Here is a 23,888-nt window from a genome sequence, read left to right on the forward strand (position 1 = left end):
TATTGGTCTCATTTTTTTTCTTTTACCTCAAGAAGCTTCCTCCACACCTTAGGCCGCATTGTCACTGGCAGCTCCAAGCTCTTGTTATTATCACAGCTTGAAGACTCCAGAGGAAAGAAAGGGCTCCCCCTCTCCCTGCTGCATTGTAAATCCCATTGAAGGACTCAGGTCGGGTCACCTGCTGCCCTCTGGCTCCCCCAGGTGGCCAGAGGGGTGCATCACCCCCCCCCACAAGGGAACCATCCCGTTGGGAGGGAAGGGTGATTCCAAAAAGTGCCTGGGAGTGGGGGTGGGCAGAGACACCACCAGCTATATTACAACTAACTTTTACAGCTGAAACTTCTGTTGAAGAGAATAATAAAATTATACCTCCATAAATTTCTTTTTGGAAGGGGAGCAAGGAGCAAGCAGTGAAGAGCAAAAATGCAGCCAGTGAATGTGCGCCTCCTGACAAAGCTGCTGCTGCTCCTCGTTGCTTATTTGGAGGCTTTGTTCAGAGGGTGGAGAAGCGGAGGAACAACTTTTCCAAAGAGTATCCATAAAAAGCTCTGTTGCAGTTCTCTAGGGATTATACAACAAGAAGCCAGGGTGACCCAAGTGTCTGGAGTCTATGACCTTATTGACAAATCTTGGCAGAGAATGATTTCCTCAGTCCTTGCTCTGCCCCACCCCAGCTAACATACATACATACCAGGGGAATAAATCTGCCTTGGAATCTTTTCCTTTAAGCTTTTGGGATAATATGGAGCAGAGCCCATGGGCTTCCCTGAGGATTTGTGGCTGGAGGTGGGGGGCAGAGGAGACTTGCCAGAAACTAGCAAAAACCCAGCTGCCAGGCTCTGCTGAATTTTCTGTACCTTCTTAATGTAATTTGCCACATGCATGACCTAAAGCAATGTTTTTTTAGGCCGTGACCCATCAGTGAGTGTTCAGTTCAATGTTAGGGATCACAACCAGCAGATTCTTTTTTAACTTTTTTCTCTCAGCGTGGTTGCTTGCTTGCTTGCTCTTTTTCTTTTTTCTTTTCTTCTCTTTTCTTTTCTTTTCTTTTCTTTTCTTTTCTTTTCTTTTCTTTTCTTTTCTTTTCTTTTCTTTTCTTTCTTAATGTGTATTTATTTTTTGAGAGAGAGAGCACAAGAAAGGGATGGGCAGAGAGAGGAAGACACAGAATCTGAAGCAGGCTCCAGGCTCTGAGATGTCAGCACAGAGCCCGATACACGGCTCGAACTCACGAACTGTGAGATCATGACCTGAGCCAAAGTCAGACACTCGGCCAAGACACCCAGGTGCCCCAGATTCTTTAAAAATAAAAAGAAGAACAGAAAATATCCTAAGGCACATCGATCACATTTAGTAGGGGTATCATTTCATACAACTTTTCTTTTGTATATTCCAGATCCCAACGCAGAATATACTTCTATGCGCCATGTCACCGACCCAAAAAATTAAATAGGCCGTTTTTTCCCCACTCTCCCTGTAACCAGACTGTTAAGAATACAATAAGAAAGGTCACGTTCAAATTCAATTTAAGCATAGAAGTGATTTTTTATTATAAACGAATATTAGAATCTCAGTTGTTAAGCTGAAGTTCAAAGAAGGTAGCATGTCTTTCTTGCTCAAGAATTCTCAGCAAGAGCAGAGCTGACAGAACAAGCCTGCTGCTCTCCAGACACTCAAGTAGTACCTCTTGTGGCTGCCACAGCCCAGTGAACAGTCTGTACTTTTCTGCCCTGTAGTTATCATATGATATTAACAAGCCCCATACTTTTTCACAAACCTCCAGCCTACAAACATTCCAGGAGCAATATTTTGATATGGGGAAATGAACTGAAATAGCCATATTTCAGGCTGAAATAGCCTTAACCCAGGTAAGTCAGAGAGATGGTGCTTACAGAGAAGATAAATCATCTAGAATTCCTTCCAAACACTGGGAGTTTCTGAGACTGAGGCTCTCTATTCATTTCTTTTCCTGCCTTGAGATTTCTCCAGATTTGGGCTTGCAAAACCTAGAATATTTTTTTTAATTAAAAACAGTAAGGGGGTGCTTAGGTGGCTCAGTCAGTTAACTGACTTTGGCTCAGGTCATGCATGGTCTCGCACATATCTCTGCTGTCAGTGTGGAGCTTGCTTTGGATCCTCTGTCTCCCTCTCTTTGCCTCTCCTCTGCCTCGCACGTGTTCTCTCTCTCTCTCTCTCAAAAATAAACATTAAAAAATTTTTTTTAAAATAATAAGTGATAATGGTAATAAGGAGAAGCTCTCCAAAGATGTAAAAAAAGAGTTCAAAATCTCCCTTTTTCCTTCCACTCCCTAAAATAACCAGTGTGAACTGCCCTGGTTTTATCTTTCTATACCCTCACTTGTGCCCATACATACACCCACATATCCTCAGTATATGGAGTGAGGTAGGAATATAGTGAGCATATTACTATGAAATTTGCTTTTCTCAATAAATACTTTGTGGGCATCCCTCTAGGTCTGCTTCTCAGCAACTACAAGATATTCCAAGTATGGATCTCCGTAATTACTAAATCATTCCTGTATTGTTTCTGTGGTTTCCAATTTTTGACCACGTTAAATAATTCAACTTTAAAAAAATTTTTTTTTCAACGTTTATTTATTTTTGGGACAGAGACAGACAGAGCATGAACGGGGGAGGGGCAGAGAGAGAGGTAGACACAGAATCGGAAACAGGCTCCAGACTCCGAGCCATCAGCCCAGAGCCTGACGCGGGGCTCGAACTCACGGACCGCGAGATCGTGACCTGGCTGAAGTCGGACGCTTAACCGACTGCGCCACCCAGGCGCCCCAATTCAACTTTAAACATGAGTCTATATATATCCTATATGTAAGTCCTTCCCCCCGCCTCGATAGGATAGAGTCCCCCCAAAAGATACATGACTATGTCAAAAGATTTAATGCTAGTGTTAATAGACAATGTCAGATTACTTTCTAAATAGATTGTAGTAGTTCACACTCCCCCAGTAGGGATGGGTGCCATTTTCCTGCATCCTTACCAGCATTGAATATTGCCCTACTTTTTTTTTATTATTATTTTCTATTTTAGAGAGAAAGAGTGCAAGAGGGGGAGAGAATCCCAAGCAGGCTCCATGCTTGGTACGCAGCCCAACATGGGGCTCAATCCCACGACCCTGGGACATGATCTGAGCTGAAATCAAGAGTTGGACGCTCACCCAACCGAGCCACCCGGGCACCCACTTTTTTAATTTTTGTTAATGATGGGTAAAAGAATTCCTTTCATTACTGCTTTGATTTCCTTGACTACATTGAGAATATTTTTTTTCACACTGTAGTTTTGTGGGCTTTGTTTTTTGTTTTGAGAGAGAGCACAAGCTGAGGAAAGGGACACAGAGAGAGAGAGAGAGAGAGAGAGAGAGAGAGAGAGAATCCCAAGCAGGCTCCATGCTCAGTGTGGAGCTGGACACTCCCTGGGATCATGACCTGAGCCAAAATCAAGAATTGGACACTGAACCAACTGAACCACCCAGATGTCCCTTTCACATTGTAGTATTTAAATATTTTTGGGGCGCCTGGGTGGCGCAGTCGGTTAAGCGTCCGACTTCAGCCAGGTCACGATCTCGCGGTCCGTGAGTTCGAGCCCCGCGTCGGGCTCTGGGCTGATGGCTCGGAGCCTGGAGCCTGTTTCCGATTCTGTGTCTCCCTCTCTCTCTGCCCCTCCCCCGTTCATGCTCTGTCTCTCTCTGTCCCAAAAATAAATAAATGTTGAAAAAAAAAATTTTTTAATATTTTTGTGGTTCTACAATTTTTTTAAATATGTGTTTTACTTTCATTACCGTATAGTTAACAGTGTTCTATTAGTTTCAGGTATACAATATAGTGATTCAGCAATTCCACACATCACCCAGTGTTCCTCACAAGTGCACTCCTTAATCCCCATCACCTATTTCAACCATCTCCTCCTCCACCTCCCCTCTGGTAACTGTTCCCTGTAGTTAAGAGTCTGTTTGTTGATTGGTCTTTTTTTCCCCCTTTGGTTTCTTAAATTCCACATATGAGTGAAATTGTATGGTGTTTGTCTTTCTCTGACTTATTTCACTTAGCATTATACTCTTTAGCTTTATGTTGTTGCAAATGGCAAGATTGCATTCTTTGTATGGCTGAATAATAATACTCCATTGTGTATATATACCCCATCATCTTTAACCATTTAATAATGGACACTTGGGCTGCTTCTATAATTTGGCTGTTGCACATATTGCTGCTGTAAACATAAAGGTGCGTGTATCCCTTTGAATTAGCATTCTGTATTTTTTGGGTTAATAATCAGTGCAATTACTGGATCTTAGGGTAGTTCTATTTTTAACTTTTTGAGGAACTTCCATACTGTTTTCCATAGTGGCTGCACCAGTTTGTGTTCCCACCAACAGTGCATGAGTATTCCTTTTTCTCCACATCCTTATCACTTGTTTCTTGCTGTTTTGATTTTAGCCATTCTGACAGGTGTGAAGTGGTATCATTGTGGTTTTGATTTGCATTTCCCTTATGAGTGATGTTGAGCACATTTTCATGTGTCTGTTGGCCATCTGGATGTCTTTTTTAGAGAAATGTCTGGTCATGTCTTCTGCCCAGTTTTAATTGCATTGTTTTTTGGTCTTTATATATTTTATATATAAGGTCTTTACATACTTTGAAGAGAATATTTTCATGTTTGTGTTTTATATGAATTGCCTATTCAAATATCCTTTACCCATTTTTTATTTTTGAGAGAGTGAGTGTGAGCGGGGGAGGGGCAGGGGAGTGGGGGATAGAGGATCCAAAGCATGCTCTATGCTGTTAGCACAGAGCCTGATGTGCGAGTCAGACTCACAAACCGTGAGATCATGACCTGAGCCGAAGTCCATCACTTAATCAACTGAGCCACCCAGGCACCCGCGCCCCCCCCCCCCCCCCCCCGCTCCTTTACCCATTTTCCTGTTGGGTTGTTATTATTAGTCTGTGGCTTTTTGTACATGAGAGATAATGACCAACTTTCTCACATATTACAAATATTTTTTTCTTAGACATTTTGTCTTTAATGGGTTACAGTGGCTGGAGATCTGAAAGTTTCAACAGACGTGTATTTATTTCATCATAAACCTCTTCAGAAACTTCACCAAAAAGGCACAGCAAATATGTTCCATACTGCATAAATGTCCTTTAATGGTTCCCTGAAATTCAGTGAAGCTTCAAAATGTATTAACCTGTAAGAATCAGACTAATCCACCCTACTTCCAAAGTCATTGGCACTTTTTTATTATTAATTGCTTATCTGCAATAGGATTCACGAAGACGTTGTTACAGCTAAAATCCAAGCAAGAAAGGACTTCCTGGGTCTTCCTGATTCTCTCCTAGCTGACCCTTTATGGTGAGCAGGACTGCTAGCCAGTTTTTTGTGCCTAGATTTCGAAGGGTCAAACTCTGAAGCACTTCCAGCCTATTGCACATCTGTAGAATTGTTTTAGAAGCCACTTTTTTTCAGCCTGCATACTTTTTTCCCCCCCAAATTAGGGAACACATTTATCAGTGAACTCCCCTTACATAAGGGAGCAGGGGAGTATGCCATATAAAAAATTCACTACGTAGTAATTCTTGACATTCTACAGGTTTTCTATGTGGTGTGTACCTTTTTACAATATATTAAAATATGAGTTCCATTAAACATTCATTTTCTAATCCAATACTTAACAAGAACAATTTCTCTGTACATAGTGAACCAGGTTTCCTCACAGAACACTCTCCCTAAGAGTGACATACTTTGAGGACCAACAGGTTAGTTGTGGAGATTCAGTAATTCAGGCAGTAGTGTTTTTTTGCTCTGGTCACACACAAAGCTCTTAAAGAACCCTAAAATTCAGTAAAGACCAGAGATCTATTACTTTGGCCATTAAATCAAATTAATACTTACACCATTATTAAAGCCATTTTTAAATATTTCAAAATCTGCACAAAAACAAAAAAATCTGCACTAGCATGAACTGTTTTGCCAGCTACTTGAGAAATGGAAGGAAAAAAGATGCCTGTTCATCTGTTTTGTCTTTCTAGCGCTTATATGTGAAAAACACTAAGATACCTGGTTTTCTCTAAGTCGCAATATGGGGAAATCCAAGGGGGGGAAAGCAAACAAGCAAAATCCAGGCATTCCGAATCAGTAATGCTAGATACTTTTTAGAGTAGGAGTTGGCCAAGGTCCCTCGTGGTTTGCAGAGCCCTGGCCCTGGTGTCACACCACAGAAAAAGAGTAGGTTTGAAGTCGAGACCAGAGTGACAGCACGTGGTAAGCGTGGGATCACGCAGGAGAACAGCAGCACTAATGTGGAGGGTTCGTACTGTAAGGTGGTCTTTTTTGGCTTAGAATTTGCTTAATTATAAAAGAAAAAAATGAAAGCTACCTGTGAAATTGTAGATCCTTTTTTCTAATTAGAGGTAGTAACATCAAGCTAGCTCTTAAAGGTGGCCTGGGATGGAATAAACAAACATTACTTTATGTATCTGTGTGATTTTTTAAACCCATCATTATCATACACCTTAAAATATTTGTATTCTGTGACTCAAGCAATTCCACTTCTCCAAATTTCTGCTAAATCTATATGCACAGAAGGGTTATAAGTAAATTTTACTTTTCCGTATATTTTTATGTATTTTCCAGAGTTTATATAATGAACACAGTTCAGGAGGGGGAAAATTAGGACAGTGTTCATTATTGCCCTCAAACCAAGGTGCATGTCTTCTTAACCCATCCCTGTTCTCACCATGACACACACGGGGGTAGGCAGCTTTTGTCAGGTCTTTAGTAAACCATTTGATGAACCCTTGGCCCTCAGAACAAAAGGAATGATATTGGCTTTGGACTCGACTGATTTTCCATTTCTGTAGTGGTTGCAGGACCTGGGCTCTTGTATAAGGTCCCAAGAATCAGACCTAGCACTTGGTGACACAGTTTGTCAAACATGGTGTGGCAAGCAAGAAAAAACTCAGCAAAGAAAAACAGAATTTATGAGGGCATGAGTGAATGATGGTAGCCAGTGGCAGGAAAGTATGACGGTGTGTATTCCCCCAAGCATGCAGAAAAATACAAAGGGGCACCAGATGGCTCAAATGGCCATCTTGGCTCAGGTCATGATCTCACTGTTCCCAAATTCTAGCCCTACATCGGGCTCTGGTCTTGACAGCTCAGAGTCTGGAGCCTGCTTCAGATTCTATGTCTCCCTCTCTCTCTGCCCCTCCCCCGCTCACGCTCTGTCTCTCCCCAAAAATAAACATTAAAAAATAAAATATAGGGGCGCCTGGGTGGCTCAGTCGGTTGAGCGTCCGACTTCGGCTCAGGTCATGATCTCGCGGTCCGTGAGTTCGAGCGCCGCGTCGGGCTCTGTGCTGACAGCTCAGAGCCTGGAGCCTGTTTCAGATTCTGTGTCTCCCTCTCTCTCTCTGACCTTCCCCCATTCATGCTCTGTCTCTGTGTCTCAAAAATGAATAAATGTTAAAAAAAAAAAAATTAAAAAAAAAAATATATAAACTTAGAGGGAAACTTACAGGAGAAAATAAAAGAAGAACTATATGTAAGTATTAAGGAAAGGGTAATATGGAAATTGCTGGGTTTAATCCAGTTAGAAAGTCTGATGTATGCCCTGTACAATTCTAAGAATGTTGATCATGTTCCAAGCTGATAAATCAATGCAGAAAGCCCAACAGTATTTCCTTTTGTTTTTGCAGGTAAAAAGGGGTAACTATGGAGTTCAAAGGACAGAACTCTTGCCTGGTGACCGGGACAACCTGGCTATTCAGACACGGGGTGGCCCAGAAAAGCATGAAGTCACTGGCTGGGTGCTGGTGAGTACAAAGAACTGGCAAGGATTTCATTCTTAGGATTAGACACTGCAAACCTGGCAAAGGTGCCAGATGTCCTGCCCGGGCTGAAAGAATTGGCCCTGCCACCGTCTTTGCAATGGCCCTACTAGGAGCCTGCTATTCCTCTTTCAGAGGTAACTCAAAAAAAAAAAAAAAAAAAGAGTTGAGGTGGTTTGAATGTTTTGGAAATAACCAACAAATAAATGAGAACTAATTTTTTCTCTTAAGAATTCAAAGCAGGGGCGCCTGACTGGCTGAGTCAGTAGAGTATGTGACTCTTGATCTCCGGGTTGTGAGTTCAACCCCACGGTGGGCTAGAGCTTACTTTAAAAAAAAAAGAAGAAAGAAATTCAAAGCAAAATCCTCACAGGAAACTAAATGGCCCGAGCATTAGTTAATCAATTATTAACTTTACTTGACGTGTGATACTGCTAGATAGAACTTATACACTCTGTCAAGGTCTTCCTCAAACTAGTATGTGTACCTGTTGGACAGCTCTTTACCTCTGCAGGGTGATCAGAAGTTGTCCATGGTGTGCCCTCAGAGCGTGAATCCTCCTAGCAGAACACAAAGAGCAGCTCAGTCCCCCAGCACAGCACTGGTGCTATTTCTAGCAGTCTCTTTACTATTCATCTTAAGAAAGAATGAGCTGAAGCCACTGGGAAAAGAGAGGACTGCCACAGAGGAACTAAACATCCTTTCTCCTTCACAGGTATCTCCTCTCAGTAAGGAAGATGCTGGAGAATATGAGTGCCATGCATCCAATTCCCAAGGACAGGCTTCAGCATCGGCAAAAATTACAGTGGTTGATGCCTTACATGAAATACCAGTGAGAAAAGGTAAGTAACAAATCTTACAACCATTTAAAAAGAACTCGTGCTTTTGTTTAAAGAGAACCAAGGCCCTTTAAAAAGGGCTAATGCTTTTGTTTAATAACAGAACCAAGAATGAAAACATCAGACATAGCTCTTACTGAAATTTGTATGTTCGTTATCCACAAAAGCATGCTACCAAAATGTAGAGCACGTGGCTATAAAACAACATCTGGATGCCTATGGAACACTACTGTTAGGACTTAGGTGCTTCACCTTATCTTACATGTAAGAGTTAAAACTCAAATTTGAAGGGAATCACTTCTATTTCCCATAACTTTCTATCCACGTCGCATTTTTTCCTTGGTGTTGTGACTATTACGTTAAACTTCCATTTAAAAGTAAACGATTGTGGGCAATTCTGGTTCTTCACTTTGAGATTTTATAAGAAAAAGCCAGAAGAGGAAGTATACTGACAAGTACCCAGCTCTAGCTGCCTCTATCCACTTCACCATCAATATCCTGGTGGCGTCAGAGTGGTGCTACTTTACATTTCTATAGTTCTAGTGGACTGATGTCCGAACTGGCTTTCTCTTAAACCAAAAATAACAAATTTATCAGCATCTGTCCCACCGTGCAGATCACTCACCTGTGGTATGGAAGGAGGAAGTATCAAGTGAGCATGTGTCTGGCCAGAATTCTCTTTGGCCAAGATGTGTAAAGCGAGGTGATATCTCAGCTCTGCCACTAATCCTCCACCTGAAATTTTGAACGAAAGCCTCTCTAGCTCTCAATTTGCTCATTTGTGAAACGAACTCTTCCACTTCTATAATAAGGCCCATCTCTTATGCATAGACCGGTACAAAAATCACAGCCCAAATTCCAAAGAGCACGTCACCATATCATTTATAGTTACTTATATATCCTTTATCCTCACATATATGGAAAACACTAAAGTACCTAAAAATTAGTTACAGATATGGATGTGGTTGACTTTCTAATTTTCATCTTTTTCTTTTTTCGAATAGGTGAAGGTGCTGACCTATAAACCTGCAGAATATATTAGTCTGCATCACTAACAGCAGTCCTGGATAACTACAGTCCTGGATACTTGCTGTAATAACCAGTGCTTGCCTAATAACCAGTTTCTTTTCATCCAACCCACTAACGCTTAGTTATATTCACTGGTTTTACATAGAGGAAAATCCAAAATAAAGGTTAACACATCAAGACTATCTACAAAAATTTATTGTCTATTTACAGAAGAAAAGCATGCATGTAATTAAAATCAATAAAATGCTTTCTCTCACAATGCAGTACATTGGGTTTTTTTCTGTTTTAAGCCATATTGTAAAAACAAGTATTTACAAGCATCTTGAGGCTTCTTTAAAACAGCTAGACGCTCATCATTCGAGGAGCAATACTCATAGACATAAGTTCCTGAAACAGCAGTTTGCACGCATAAGGCATTCGCACCAAAGAAATCTGGGGGAGAGAAAAAAAGGTAATTAGCAAAACTATATTTGAAGTGACCCCATTTACCTACCCCAGAAAAAATTGTAAGGACTTGGTAGTGTAGATGATAAATAAGGGAGTAGGCTGGTAGCATTCCTCCTGCTGCCTTGGCTTTTTCATGGTTTTCTCCTGAGCAGCTTTGGTATTTCAGCCTTTCTGTCAGACATATTTATATTCGCCCTTCTCAAAAGGTTTTTTTAAAAAAAACTCCTTAATTTAAAATGTTTAAAATTCCTTGTACAAGTCATTTCCAAAAGATGATATACTGGTTTTTCTCTTTTTCTCACTTAAAACTTATGGAAGTATTAATCAAAATTGTGAAAATGTCAATCTGTTCCACCACACTGAACCTGCCTGGATGATTAGACCAACATGGTTATATCCTAGACAAAGTATCAACTGCCCGTAAGGTCTACACACCTGAGTTTTATTGCGACAGCCCCGACATTCATATGTATGGGTCCTCGTGTTAGCAATTGCCATTATTCCACAAAGATTGCAAACATGAACCTGATAGGGATCTGATGCCTCAAACAATCTTTCCCTTAAAAACTGGGCTGCTCCATGGGCAATCTGACAATCTCGTTCCATTTCTCCAAAACGCAGGCCACCATCACTGTTAAGGAACAAACAACAGATTATTTTGTACTTATTTTCTATTACTAACACCACCTTGACTTTCCAAATCCGTTTCTCCATGAATGAGTCTCCCAGGCAATCAAGCCTGAAATGATAAATGTATGTTGGCAAAATTAATGGAAAGAAGAGGTGAATGATCACAGGATTCCCCAATATGGAAGTAAAATGAAATACATTGTTCAAATGGCCAAAAAGTGGATGGTGACAGTTTCCCTAACACTCCTAATGTACAAAATACATAAAACCAATGATTTTCTAATATTACCAAAAAAAACAATTTATCAGTCAACTTTGGAGGATGAAAGACAACTCATTATTTTGAAAACTGATAAAGAATGAAGCATTTATCATGCCTTTAGGAACTATGTCACCAGGTAACCAGTTGAAACAAGATTTCTCTCTACAGAACTATTCCAACTATTAAGTGACAAAATAAAATTAAGGGCTTCAATCATTAATAACTGCTAAAATCACTAAGAGACAACCAGATACTAGAAATCTACAATACCACCTATACAGTATTACTGCACAAGAATGCAACCTTTCATATCATCAAAGCTCAAGATCTAATTAGCAGTTTACAAGAAAAACAGGAATATACAGCCCAAGAATGGAATCAGCAAAATCCAGCGTGTGAGAAAACACTCCAGGACAAATAATCCAATTACTTCAACAAATAAACTGCAAGGAAAAAAAGCTGGAAGGCAATCTATAGACTTAAAAAAATAAAAGCTTTAGGGGCACGTGGGTGGCTCAGTCAGTTAAGTGACCGACTTTGGATGAGGTCAATGATCCCACGGTTTGTGGGTTCGAGTCCCACATCGGGCTCTGGGCTGACAGCGTGGACACTGAAGCCTGCTTAGGATTCTGTGTCTGTCTCTCTCAAAAGTAAGCATTAAAAAAAATTTTTTTTTAGATCAATCAACTGCAAAGCACGGACTTCTCTCCTGATTAAAATTAACCTTTTTAAAAATTATTCAATCGGGTAAATTTGAACATTGGACACTGAATATTGAGGTAGAGGTGACCCTTGAACAACACCTGAGTATGGGGCACTGATTCCCCCTCATAGTCAACAATCATAGTCAAATAGAACTTTTGATTCTCCAAACACTTTACTAATAACCTACTGCTGACTGGAAGACTTACGAATAACAATTAGCACATATTTTACATATGTATTCTTATAATAAACCTAGAAGAAAAAAATGTTAAAGTATTTATAGTATTGCATCAAAATCCGTGCATAAGTAGGCCTGCACAGTTCAAACCTGTGTTGTTCAAGAGTCAACTAAATACTGCGATTAGGTTAGTGTTCTAATCTTTTCAAGTAGAAGTTGTCTGGGTGTGGCCTGTGGACCCAGTGAGGGTGAAAACTATTTTTATAATTCAGCATATTTACTTCTTTCACTGTGTTGACATTTGCACTGAGATGGCTGCAAAAGAAACAGAGTAAAACTGCTGAACGCAAGTCCAGGCAGTGGAACCAAACGCACTAGCCGTAGTCATGCTCTCCACTGTGAAGGGAGGAGGGAAAAGCCAGTTTTACTTAAGAATGTCATTAATGAAACTAAAGTTTTACTAAACCTTGACTCTTGAGAGTACACATTTTTAATATTCTATGACCTAATGGTAAATTCTAAAGCACTTCTATACTGAGGATGCTTGAAGAAAAAAACTTGCACGATTCTGAACTAATCACTTTTCCCAAGGGAGTATATCTTGAAAAAAGAGCTGACAGCAATTATATTAATTCAACACTGAGAACACCAACTATTTGGCAGACATTTTTAGGAAAATGAACAAAGTAATATGCCTTTCACTTAAAGGAAAATAATTTTAAATATCCGTTGAAAATGATTAAGCTTTTGATCTTTCAGTCAAAAATTAGAATTTTAGAAAACCTCTATTCAACATTATGGCTTTAATAGTGTCCCAATAAAACACTTCTGATAACACTGGTGAAGCCACTACAAATGTGAACTACTTTTGGATAAATATGTCAACATAAGCCAGTATTTTCCAAACAGCCAATTATGGTGCTACAAAATTACACATGTGTGAAAGATACACTCAAAGTGCAAGACAAGCCAGTGGATTTTAATATAATGAATACAAAAGATTCACTGAGTTGGCTTCTACATTACAACTAGCCTTTAAGAAACTACAACTTTTCATTTTGGTGTAGCATCAAAACATAATATCCAAAGTCACCTGAAAATGTTATTAAAATATTCCTCCCTTTTCCAACCACGTATCTATGGGAAGTAGGATTTTCCTTGTATACTTAAATATAAAAAATAAAATACTGCAGTGGACTGAATGCAGAAGCAGACAGAAGAATCCTGCTGTCTTCTAGCAAATCAGCTCATTAAAAAGATTTGCAGAAAGGTAAACCAATGTCACTCATTACTAAATTTATTTGGAAAATATATTTTCCATTAAAAACGTTATTTGTTGGGGGCACCTGGGCGGCTCAATTGGTTGAGCATCTGACCCTTGATATCCGCTCAGGTCATGATCTCATGGTTCATGAGACTGAGCCTCATGTCAGGCTCTGCACTAACAGCATGAAACCTGCTTAGGATTCTCTCTGCCTCTCTCTGCCCTTCCCCTACATGCACATGTGCAAATGTGAATGGCTCTTTCTCTCAAATACTTAAAAAATTAAAAAAATTTTAAATGTTATCTGTTAATATGTAGTGGGCTTATTAGTGTTATTTTTTAATAAATTAATATTCTAAGTCTTAGTTTTAACTTCTAACATGATTAACATCAATAAATACAACTTAAAAGTTCTTTGAGGTCCTGGAACCAAGAAATTTGAGAACCACTCTTTTGTAAATCTATTCTAAACTACATTTACAGAAAAAATTGGTATCTGGACTTTGCTTAAAAATAATCAGGAGTTGGTAGGAATGGGGAGATGAACGTAACAAATCCCACTGTTAATTATGGAAGTGGAGAGACAGGCACATGGGGGTTTCATTAATACCATTGTGTCTATTTTTGTAAGTGACAGTTTTCATTTAAAAAGGCTAATTAATACTCAAGCCCTGCATCTGGCTCTGCGTTGACAGTGCGGGCTCTGCCCTGACAGTGCGGAGCCTGCTTGAGATTCTCCCTCTCTCTGCCCCTCCCCAACCTGCACTCTCTGTCTCTCTCAAAATAATTTTTTTAAAAATAATAACGATGGGAGAGCCTGGGTGGCTCAGTTGGTTAAGCATCTGACTCTTGATTTTGGATCAGGTCACGATCTCACCATTCACCAGTTCAAGCCCCTCATACAAGGCCTGCTTGGGGTTCACGGTCTCTCTCTCTGTCCCAACACCCCTCTCTGTCTCTCTCCCCCCAACCCCACTCTTAAAAATAAACATTTTTTTTTAATAAATAAATAATAACAATGATGGTGATGCAGCTCTCTTACCGAGATCTACCCTCCATGGGCTGTCTATTAAGGATCTGAATAGGTCCCCTGGCACGAGAATGAATCTTATCATCCACCATATGCTTCAAACGCTGGTAATATGTAGGACCAATAAAAATTTGTGATGTGATTTTTCGACCAGTGAACCCATTGTACAGGACCTGAAACAAATTTTGGAGTACAGACTTAAAATACTAAATATACATGCACATACTGTATGATTTCATTTATACAAAAATCAAAAGACAAAACTAATAAAAAGTCAAGAGAATGTTTACCTTGGGGTTGGGTGGGAAGGTAGTAGAAACTGGAAGGAGACATGAGGGGGTATCTAGGACTAAAAGGGTACTGGTAATTTTCTTTTCGAGATCTGGGTGCCAGTCACACAAGGTGTGTTCACTTTGTGTAAAATAAATTCATCAAGCTGCACATTAATGATTTGTGTATATAAAGTATGTGTCATACTTCAATAAAAGGGTTGATCTTTTTTATGAAAGTACACACATACAAAACAGAAGAGACATAACTACTAAAGAGCAAACGTACCTCATTTCCTCTGAGATGGTAGCCATAATCAGATAATAGATTAGAAATCTTCTGCACATTAACAGCATCATTAAATGGAGTGGCATCACCAATTTCACCTTTGTTAGCTGATACCTTTAAAAAAAAAAAGTATTTAAAAGGCTGCATCCTTTAGTCTCCTCTTAGAAGGAGACTTTCATTAATAAAAATATATTCAATTTAAATCCTTTCTATACAGGTAAGATTTTGAACTTAAAAATCTATGTTATATAAAGCTGTAATACTATAAGTTTCATTTTATTAATATCTTACATGAAATAGTATTTATGACAAACTAATCTACCAAAAAGATTAAACTAATTCCATTATAAGCCTTCAAAAAGGAAGCTATCAGAGGCGCCTGGGTGGCTCAGTCGGTTGAGCGTCCGACTTCGGCTCAGGTCATGATATCACAGCTTGTGAGTTCGAGCCCCGCGTAGGGCTCTGTGCTGACAGCTCACAGCCTGGAGCCTGCTTCTGCTTCTGTGTCTCCCTCTCTCTTTGCCCCTAACCCACTCACATTCTGTCTTTGTCTCTCTCAAAAATAAATAAACATTAAAAAAAAAAAAAAAAGGAAGCTATCCCTGAGACCAGACACAAAAAGAATGAGACTCCCACCTATGGCTCCAAGAAAATGACATTTTAATGCCCTAAAACCAAGTCACGCATGTTAGGGTTAGGGTTAGGGTTAGCCATTCCACCTTAACAAGATACTTAAAATTAGAAAACTTTATAGCTAGTAATATAGCTATAAAATTATTAAGTGCATACTGAACTAACCACCAATGAATTAACTCTTCATCTATAGAAACGAACCAGTCTAAAGAATAACCATGTATGTATGTAGAGGCTGGATGTAGTAAATTTTACAAAAATTCTGACATAACCAAAACTTCACAAATTTTTGCCAGGGGGGAAAAAATCATAACCAATTTAAAAGCAGGAAAATGAGTATCATACTAGCTTTTTCCAACAAAGAACCCCAAACTCAAATATGACAGAAATCACATATCATCATTTTGGAAGAAACATTAGTTTGGAGTATATATTTTTAAAGAAAATCTCTTACCTTCCCTTGAAGACATTCAATCAAGTGACCAATAGTCATACGAGAGGGGATGGCATGGGGATTTATGATGATATCAGGGGTGATACCTTCACAGGTGAAAGGCATATCCTATAAAGGGATTTTTAAAAGGAGACAAACTTAACTCTCTTAGCTACAAAACTAGAACTGGCCCCCACCCTTGAAGTTTTCTACGTCCACAATTGTGCTCAACATGGTATCTTCATATACTTATTCAACACTAAAAAGTCAAGCCTTTATCACCTTTGTACTTTTAAATTAAAGCAAATTTTAATAAAATGTTAAACAGAACTTTGGGTGGAGGTGAGGGAGATAAAAGACACCCACCTCTTGTCTATACTGAATACCACAAGTACCCTTTTGACCATGTCGACTAGCAAATTTGTCTCCAATCTGTGGAATTCTAACAGAGCGGACCTGAATTAATACAAAAAGAGGTTAGTTCAAACTGGTTTACTTTTTATAAACAGCTCTTCATAAACATACAAATATGACAAAGCTATACTCACCCTTATTTTACAAAACTTATATCCTTCCTGATTGAGAGTTACCATAACCTGATCCACAATTCCCGTCTCACTAGTTCTAAGAAATGTGCTACAATCTCTCTTGGTATAGCGTCGATTAGTGCCCTCCAATTCATCTTCATTTTCAGGCAAGGTGACTGTTTTGCCTATAATAACATCATCTCCTGACACACGGACTCCAGGAGCTATCAAACCATCATCATCCAGCTTGTCATAAATGGCATGCCTCATACCTATGAAGAAACAGACAAGGAATTTTCTGAAATGGTACTACTATATAGAAAAGTATTTACAATGTCACATAATCCCTCTAAAAGATTAAAAAGCAAATACATAAATCATTTCCAAGTCAGAGGGAAGTTCACAGGAATCTTTAACACCATGAATTTTTAAAAAAAAAGCACTGGACTGAGCACTGGAAAATCAGACTATTTGCTGGGTGACTTTGGATAAGGGTGTTGCCATGTTCTGATCTCTTTTTTACATGAAAAGGAATATCAAGGAGAAAAGACTATGCCTCTAACACACATCCTCCCACAGAAACTTTTAATTTCATCTTGTGGAAATCTTAACTTCGATGGACATCAATTCATTACTACACAGAACCACCCACAGGAATGGAATAGATGATTTAAAAAATATAACACATTTTACTTCACACAATACCATTAGAAGTCAAAACTGTGGCGGAGATGCCCCATTTCCCTGGGACATCCCATCCATTCCACTGCATACACAGTTTTTAAGTATCTGTGAAAATAACTAGAAAATAAGTTTGAGTTTTCTAGAAGAAACAAAAAAAAAAGTGCTAGGTGTCCTCTCATTTGTCTGTTAAATGTACACAAATACTGTGATTACACAAATGTAGTCACGCTACAATGTGGAGAGGAGAGGGAGTTCCCATGCAAACACATAAACTGACGGACAGTTCACAGTACAAGTAAGAATGGGGCTGTAGCGTATTATATGAAATTATATGACCTCTCTAATCTCCTAAATACCCTCTTCAATGCAGGATCTACCAGGATGGAAGAACTATAACAAGCCAGCTCTTACATGCAAAGACTTTTAGCAAACACACATATTTTCTTATATAAGAGTTCTAAGAATAACTTGAAAACATATTCTCATGTGGTGGGAGGTTGGGGGGAGGGAGAAGAAAAATTATTCAGGAAAGCAATGGTAAAGTTAACTAACTTTAAATTCCATAATTTAGGGGCGCCTGGGTGGCTCAGTCAGTTAAGTGTCCAACTTTGGCTCAGGTCATCATCTCACAGTTTGTGAGTTCAAGCCCCACACTGGGCTTTGTGCTGACAGCTCAGACCCTGAAGCCTGCTTCGGATTCTGTGTCTCCCTCTCTCTGTTCCTTCCCCCACTCCCACTGTCTCTCCCTCTCTCAAAAATAAACAAACATTAAAAAAACAATAAAATTTTAAAAATAAATAAATAAAATTCCGTAATTTAAACATCAGTATCACTTACCTTGGCATGTTTCACGTGTTGGCTTCTCAAAAACTTCTTCTTGATCAAATCCTTTTTTAGATTCCTGTTCTTTATATGATCGATAGAAAACAGACCTAAAACACATGGTTATAAAGGTAATTTCTACTTTCCTTTTATAAAAGGACTTAGAACATACCAATAATTTTTACTTAATTGTTATTTGGGAGACAATTTAAACCATGAATCTAGGACAAGAGTTAACTGTATTAAGGGTCAAAGTTAAGTCCTAACTGCTGTTACATGGGCCACACATGTAGCATTTGACCCATAATCTCAAGAAAGGTCACTAAATCCAACCTCCTATCTGAAATAAGAATCCCTTCCATAATGTCCCTCAGAGATGGTCACACAGGATCTGCTCCAATATTTCTAGTCAGAAGTTTATGATATTCGGCTATCATGTCTACCGTCTACCCTCTGATCCTAGTGCTATCCTCTAAAACTAAACAGAAAAAAATCCATCTTCTAAATTCCCAGTTTTCAACCAATCTTCATATGCCATGCATTTGAGCTTATTTGCCAATAAAATAACTGAAGCATGATAAAAAAAAAGATTGAAAAAAACACACTATAATTTTAATAGTTATTTATGGATCCTAAGATTACAGGTTTATTTTTATTTCTTTAGACATTTCTGTATTATCTAAATGCAAAGATGTCTTTGCTTACCAAAAAAGAGTGTGGGAGGTCAGGGCCTCAACATATTAACATCTGAAAATCCTGAGACACAAGAAATAGTGTCTTCAGTCACTCATGACCATCAACCAGGCCTCCTGTTTTCTGGAGTCAGGCAATGATTTCACACTATATATAGGCATCCACACAACAGTATGTGTCTGCCAAATATCCACAAAGCATTGTGAATTGAGGCAAAAGATTAAATATCTTAACAGAAAAATCTCTCTGCTGTCAAGTCAGATCAAAATCTCTTCTAGCCTGATCTTCGAAACCACCAAAAAGTTTGGATACATAAGCCAAACTTGCTTTTAAAAAACTTTTTTTGATTAAAATATTAATGTTTTGACAACTGTTGTAAATAGCTGACCTGAAAAAGCCTCTGTCTACAGCTGAACGATTCATGATAACAGAGTCTTCTTGATTATATCCAGTGTAAGATGCAATCGCCACAATGGAGTTGATACCTGTAGTGCATGTAAAAGCATACATTTAAGTATCATATAGGAAACAAAGAAAAATTATTCCTTTTATTTTTTTTTGAAAAGTTAAAAATTCCTTAATTTTTTATTCCTGGTACCACTACCACAATTTATAGGGCAATACACCAGACGTAAAGAAAAAAAGAAAACAACAACAAAAAAGACAAAGCTACAACAGATAAAAGACCTCAGAAATGTACATCCAGGGATGCCTGGCTGGCTCAATCAGTAGAGCATGCGACTCTTGATCTCAGGGTCATGAGTTCGAGCCCCACAATGGGTGTAGAGATTACTTAAAAATAAAATCTTTAAAAACAGAGGGAGTCGGGGTGGGAATGTACATCTAATTGACACTACCCTGCATTAAGCAATAGCTGCACTTTTTGCAAACTGTGGCTAGGACAGTCCTAAATAAGAAAAGTTTCCCATTTAAGCTGTAGTAACTTTTCTCACTCTGGATCATTGATCCTTCTGTGGCAGATTTTTACAGTTCCTCTAATGCATTTGGGACAAATATCTCAAAGTAACCTGTAGCTTTCCTGGTAACTCCTTGCTCTCTCTCCTGCTACGAACTGTAGCCCTTTTCTTCTGAGTTTTTTTTTTTTTTTTATAACTCTCTGCTACCACATCATTTACTTCCACCACTAGATCCATAACCACCACCACAGGGACTGCCCAAGCTTATTCCACTGAAACTGCCCTGTTTCGTGGGTCCATAATTTTACTTCTGTGGCCCACTGCTATTTCCAAAACCATTATAGTTCCCACCACCACATTTACCACCTCTGAAATTTCCTCTTTCATCATAACCATCAACACCACCACCACCACAACATCCACCTCCTTGGTTTCCATATCCTGGTCCACCAACACCAGAACCTCCTCCACGACTATAACCAGGACCACCGTCGTAGTTGTCATCCTCACCTCTTTTATAACTAACTCTGCTGCCATCATCTCCACCACCAGAACCTCTTCTTCCACCATGGCCAAAGTCACCACTAGCTCCAAAGTTTCCCCCACCACCTAAAAAGTTGCCAGATCCACCTCCACGACAACCTCTCTGCAATCCAGCAGACTGTATTTCTAGTTTAGAAAGGGCCTTTACCACTTCATAATTATGCCCATTAGTAGTGTAGTATTTCTGAACAACAATTTTATCAACTGTATCATGATCATCAAAAATTACAAAAGCAAATCCTTTTTTCCACTCCGCCCGTCTTCCATAACTTCTGTGGTTTCAATCTTGCCAATCTTACTTTTCAAAGTAGTCTCTCATGTTATTCTTCTGTATTTTCTTTAATACACCAAGCTTTACAGAATCCTCTGTAAAAACAGCTCTCTTTGATTCCACTACACACCCATCAACCTTGTGTGGTCAAGCACACATTGCTGCATCCACCTCTTCAACAAATAAGTCACAAAACCAAAACCCCTGGAACGTTTTGTTTCAGAGTCCCTCAAAACCATATAATCTGTAAGTGTGCCCCATTTTTTCAAAATGTTCTCTTAAACAATCATATGTAGTATCAAAGCTCAACCCACCAATAAAGTTTTCTCAACTGCTCCGGTTCCTGTGGATCATGCCCTTCCTCCCCCTGGTAGCGATGGCTAGAGTGGGGCTGGAGGCGATCAGGCAGGGGTTTTACCACCATTTTGAAACGAGACTTGCCTCTGCCAACTCAAGTTTGATATGGGACCGAAGGAAGCGATGAGGCTAGTCACTGACCCTTTCTTTTAAAGCAATTTTATGTAACCATATTTGCCACAAATGTTTTTCACGGCAGTACCTGTCAAAGTCTACTTCCCCTGGGATAGCAATAAATGAGGCAACTACTCTGAAGGCTTAATGAATAAAATAAGCAAAACCTGGGGCATCTGGGTGGCTCAGTCAGGCACCAGACGCTTGATTTCGGCTCAAATAATGCTCTCATAGTTCATGGCTTCAAGCCCCACGTTGGGCTCCATGCTGACAGCACTCCTTAGAATCCTCTCTGTGCCCCTCCCCTGCTCATGCTCTTTCAAAATAAACAAACTTTAAAAAAGGGGTAGTCATGGGCGCCTGGGTGTCTCATTCAGTTAAGCGTCTGTCTTCGGCTCAGGTCATGATCTCACGGTTTGTGGGTTCGAGCCCTGCATCAGGCTCTGTGCTGATAGCTCAGAGCCTGGAGCCTGCTTCAGATTCTGTGTCTCCCTCTCTCTCTCTGCTCCTCCCCTGCTTGCACTCTCTCTCAAAAATAAATAAACATTAAAAAATTAAAAAAAAAAAAAAAAAAGAGGTAGTCATTCTCAATGTACCCATCTTATAATTGGTGATTACACATACAAGTCACCTCATATTTATAAAGTGCATCCCTGGGAAGCCTGAGTAGCTCAGTCGGTTAAGCGTGAAACTTCAGCTAAGGTCATGATCTCTCCATTCGTGGGTTCAAGCCCTGTGTCAGGCTCTGTGCTGACAGCCCAGAGCCTAGAGCCTGCTTCAGATTCTATGTCTCCCTCTCTCTGCCCCTCCTCCACTTACACTCTCTCTCAAAAATAAACATTAAATTTATTTAATTTACAAAGTGCTTCCCTAAACCAAGTTTCACAATTTTCACAGCAACCCTGTGCCATAAATGAGGTACTACTATTCTCATCATTATCAGAAAGAACTATTTAAATGACTTATCCATGCTCCCAAAGTTGGTAAACAACAGACTCAAGTCCCAGCTCCTTGTCTCCTGATTTGCAGTTTGAACCTAGTACCATTCTGCTTTATACTATACTAACTATACTATACTATATATACTATATATACTAACTATACTATACTATACTAACAAAAACGTGGGGCCACCTTCCACGCCACAATCTTATTCTTAGTTGCTGCTGCCCAAACTACTTTTGATGAGACTGTAAAGAAAATAACAAGTACTTAAAAAGACAAAAGTTTAAAACACCCTATGAACTAGTAGGACTGAAATCTAAGAAATGACTGCTGAATGTGGGTGGAGTTTCAATGAACATAATGCACATATATGTGAATCAGATTTTCCAAAAATTAAAATACATTCAACTCTAAAGCTATAGTTAACATATCTTGATTTAAATATTTCAAATGTGGAGTAAAAGACTATGACTACAGAATACAAAGCAACTAAATCTGGATAACTGAATGTTCTGGTTATCTGAATTCTGAATCAAATGTTTATATTTGCTTCCCTAAAACTAAATTCAACTTTCAAAAAGCAACCCACCCCTCATGAGAAGGCACACCATTCATTTACTCCTTTATGCATACAGCCAGGGGTGCAGTTTTAACAAGGAGGATGCAGCGTAAGAGGTGGTGGTGCTACTGGTCTGGGTCTGGGACACTGAAGACACACTCCTCTCCTCCAAGTCTCTCATTCCCAGTAATTCCCAACCGAAGGCACAAACAGATTTAGAGAGAGATGCATGCAAAGGGCAGGCCCTCCTCCCTAATAACAACATTTGCCCCTTAAAAGCTCTGGCTTCTATGTCACAGAAAGCTTTCTGCTGGCTATCTTAAACACACCTGGCCCTTGGGGCGCCTGGGTGGCGCAGTCGGTTAAGCGTCCGACTTCAGCCAGGTCACGATCTCGCGGTCCGTGAGTTCGAGCCCCGCGTCAGGCTCTGGGCTGATGGCTCAGAGCCTGGAGCCTGTTTCCGATTCTGTGTCTCCCTCTCTCTCTGCCCCTCCCCCGTTCATGCTCTGCCTCTCTCTGTCCCAAAAATAAATAAACGTTGAAAAAAAAAATTAAAAAAAAAAAAAAAAACACACCTGGCCCAAGGTAGCAGATTCCAGAGTTTTGTTTTTAACTTGAATCCATTCCTAATGCTTTGAAAAGTAAATTCAAAAGCTTAGATTTCAAACGTTTTTTGAAATATGAGATCGGGCATCACTGGGTCCACTTATATACATCACAGCCACAGCTGAAGCTACGGGCTAACCCCAGTGGACAGGCAAACCTTTAACTTACTTACTCACCAATCCTGCCTAATGCTGTAGGAATCTGAGGTTGCAAGCCCTGTTTAAAACATAAAGCCCTGGGGCACCTGGGTGGCTCAGTTGGTTAAGCATCTGACGTCGGCTAAGGTCATGATCTTGCGTTTTGTGAGTTCGAGCCCCGCGTCAGGCTCTGGGCTGATGGCTCAGAGCCTGGAGCCTGTTTCGATTCTGTGTCTCCCTCTCTCTCTGCCCCTCCCCCGTTTATGCTCTGTCTCTCTCCGTCCCGAAAATAAATAAACGTTGAAAAAAAAATATTTTAAAAAAAAAGAAGGTATTTGTTCTTCTGAGAACCTTGACGGGTTTATGTATTTAAATTTGGAGCAGGGGTGCCTGGGGGGCTCAGTCAGTTAAGTATCTGTTGATTTTGGCCGGCTAAGGTCATGATCTCACGGTTCGTGAGTTTGAGGTTCGTGAGTTTGAGCCCCGTGTCAGGCTCTGTGCTGACAGCTCAGAGCCTGGAGCCTGCTTCGGAATCTGTGTCTCCCTCTCTCTGCCCCTCCCCTGCGCATGCTCTGTCTTGTCTCTCTCTCTCTCAAAAATAATAAACATTTAAAAATATATAAATAAAAATAAAAAAATAAATTTGGAGAAAAAGCTAAAATGTTCTGCTTGGGACGAAAGGAGTATGAAGTTCTCCAAGGAAAGGGCAGTGTCAAGGAAGTTGACAGTGGATAAAACCCCATTAGCAGGCAAGGTCTTCAGAAAAGTCAAATAATCCTCCTGAAATCTACATGATTCCCCTATGAAATCTTTAGTAGCACCCACATGGTCACCATCCTTTTG

The 23,888-nt window shown here is 39.7% G+C and overlaps 2 protein-coding genes and 1 pseudogene across 2 annotated transcripts in view; 1 reads left to right on the plus strand and 2 right to left on the minus strand.

The window, feature by feature from the left end:
- IGFBP7 (insulin like growth factor binding protein 7) overlaps positions 1-9,912 on the plus strand; it is a 73,534-nt gene extending 63,622 nt beyond the window's left edge. The window contains exons 3-5 of the mRNA XM_030313803.1: positions 7,731-7,847; positions 8,578-8,704; positions 9,706-9,912. Of these exons, the coding sequence (XP_030169663.1) occupies positions 7,731-7,847; positions 8,578-8,704; positions 9,706-9,725 (264 nt within the window). The 3' untranslated portion in view covers positions 9,726-9,912. The remainder of the gene's footprint in view (positions 1-7,730; positions 7,848-8,577; positions 8,705-9,705) is intronic.
- POLR2B (RNA polymerase II subunit B) overlaps positions 9,908-23,888 on the minus strand; it is a 41,465-nt gene continuing 27,484 nt past the window's right edge. The window contains exons 18-26 of the mRNA XM_030313800.2: positions 18,985-19,081; positions 17,919-18,013; positions 16,419-16,669; positions 16,237-16,326; positions 15,892-15,999; positions 14,805-14,918; positions 14,259-14,419; positions 10,613-10,808; positions 9,908-10,162 (exon numbers count right to left, since the gene is read on the minus strand). Coding sequence (XP_030169660.1) covers positions 10,073-10,162; positions 10,613-10,808; positions 14,259-14,419; positions 14,805-14,918; positions 15,892-15,999; positions 16,237-16,326; positions 16,419-16,669; positions 17,919-18,013; positions 18,985-19,081 — 1,202 coding nt within the window. The 3' untranslated portion in view covers positions 9,908-10,072. The remainder of the gene's footprint in view (positions 10,163-10,612; positions 10,809-14,258; positions 14,420-14,804; positions 14,919-15,891; positions 16,000-16,236; positions 16,327-16,418; positions 16,670-17,918; positions 18,014-18,984; positions 19,082-23,888) is intronic.
- LOC115512603 lies at positions 19,690-20,998 on the minus strand (annotated as a pseudogene).

Source organism: Lynx canadensis, chromosome B1, assembly GCF_007474595.2.
Source record: "Lynx canadensis isolate LIC74 chromosome B1, mLynCan4.pri.v2, whole genome shotgun sequence".
Lineage (NCBI taxonomy): Eukaryota > Metazoa > Chordata > Mammalia > Carnivora > Felidae > Lynx > Lynx canadensis.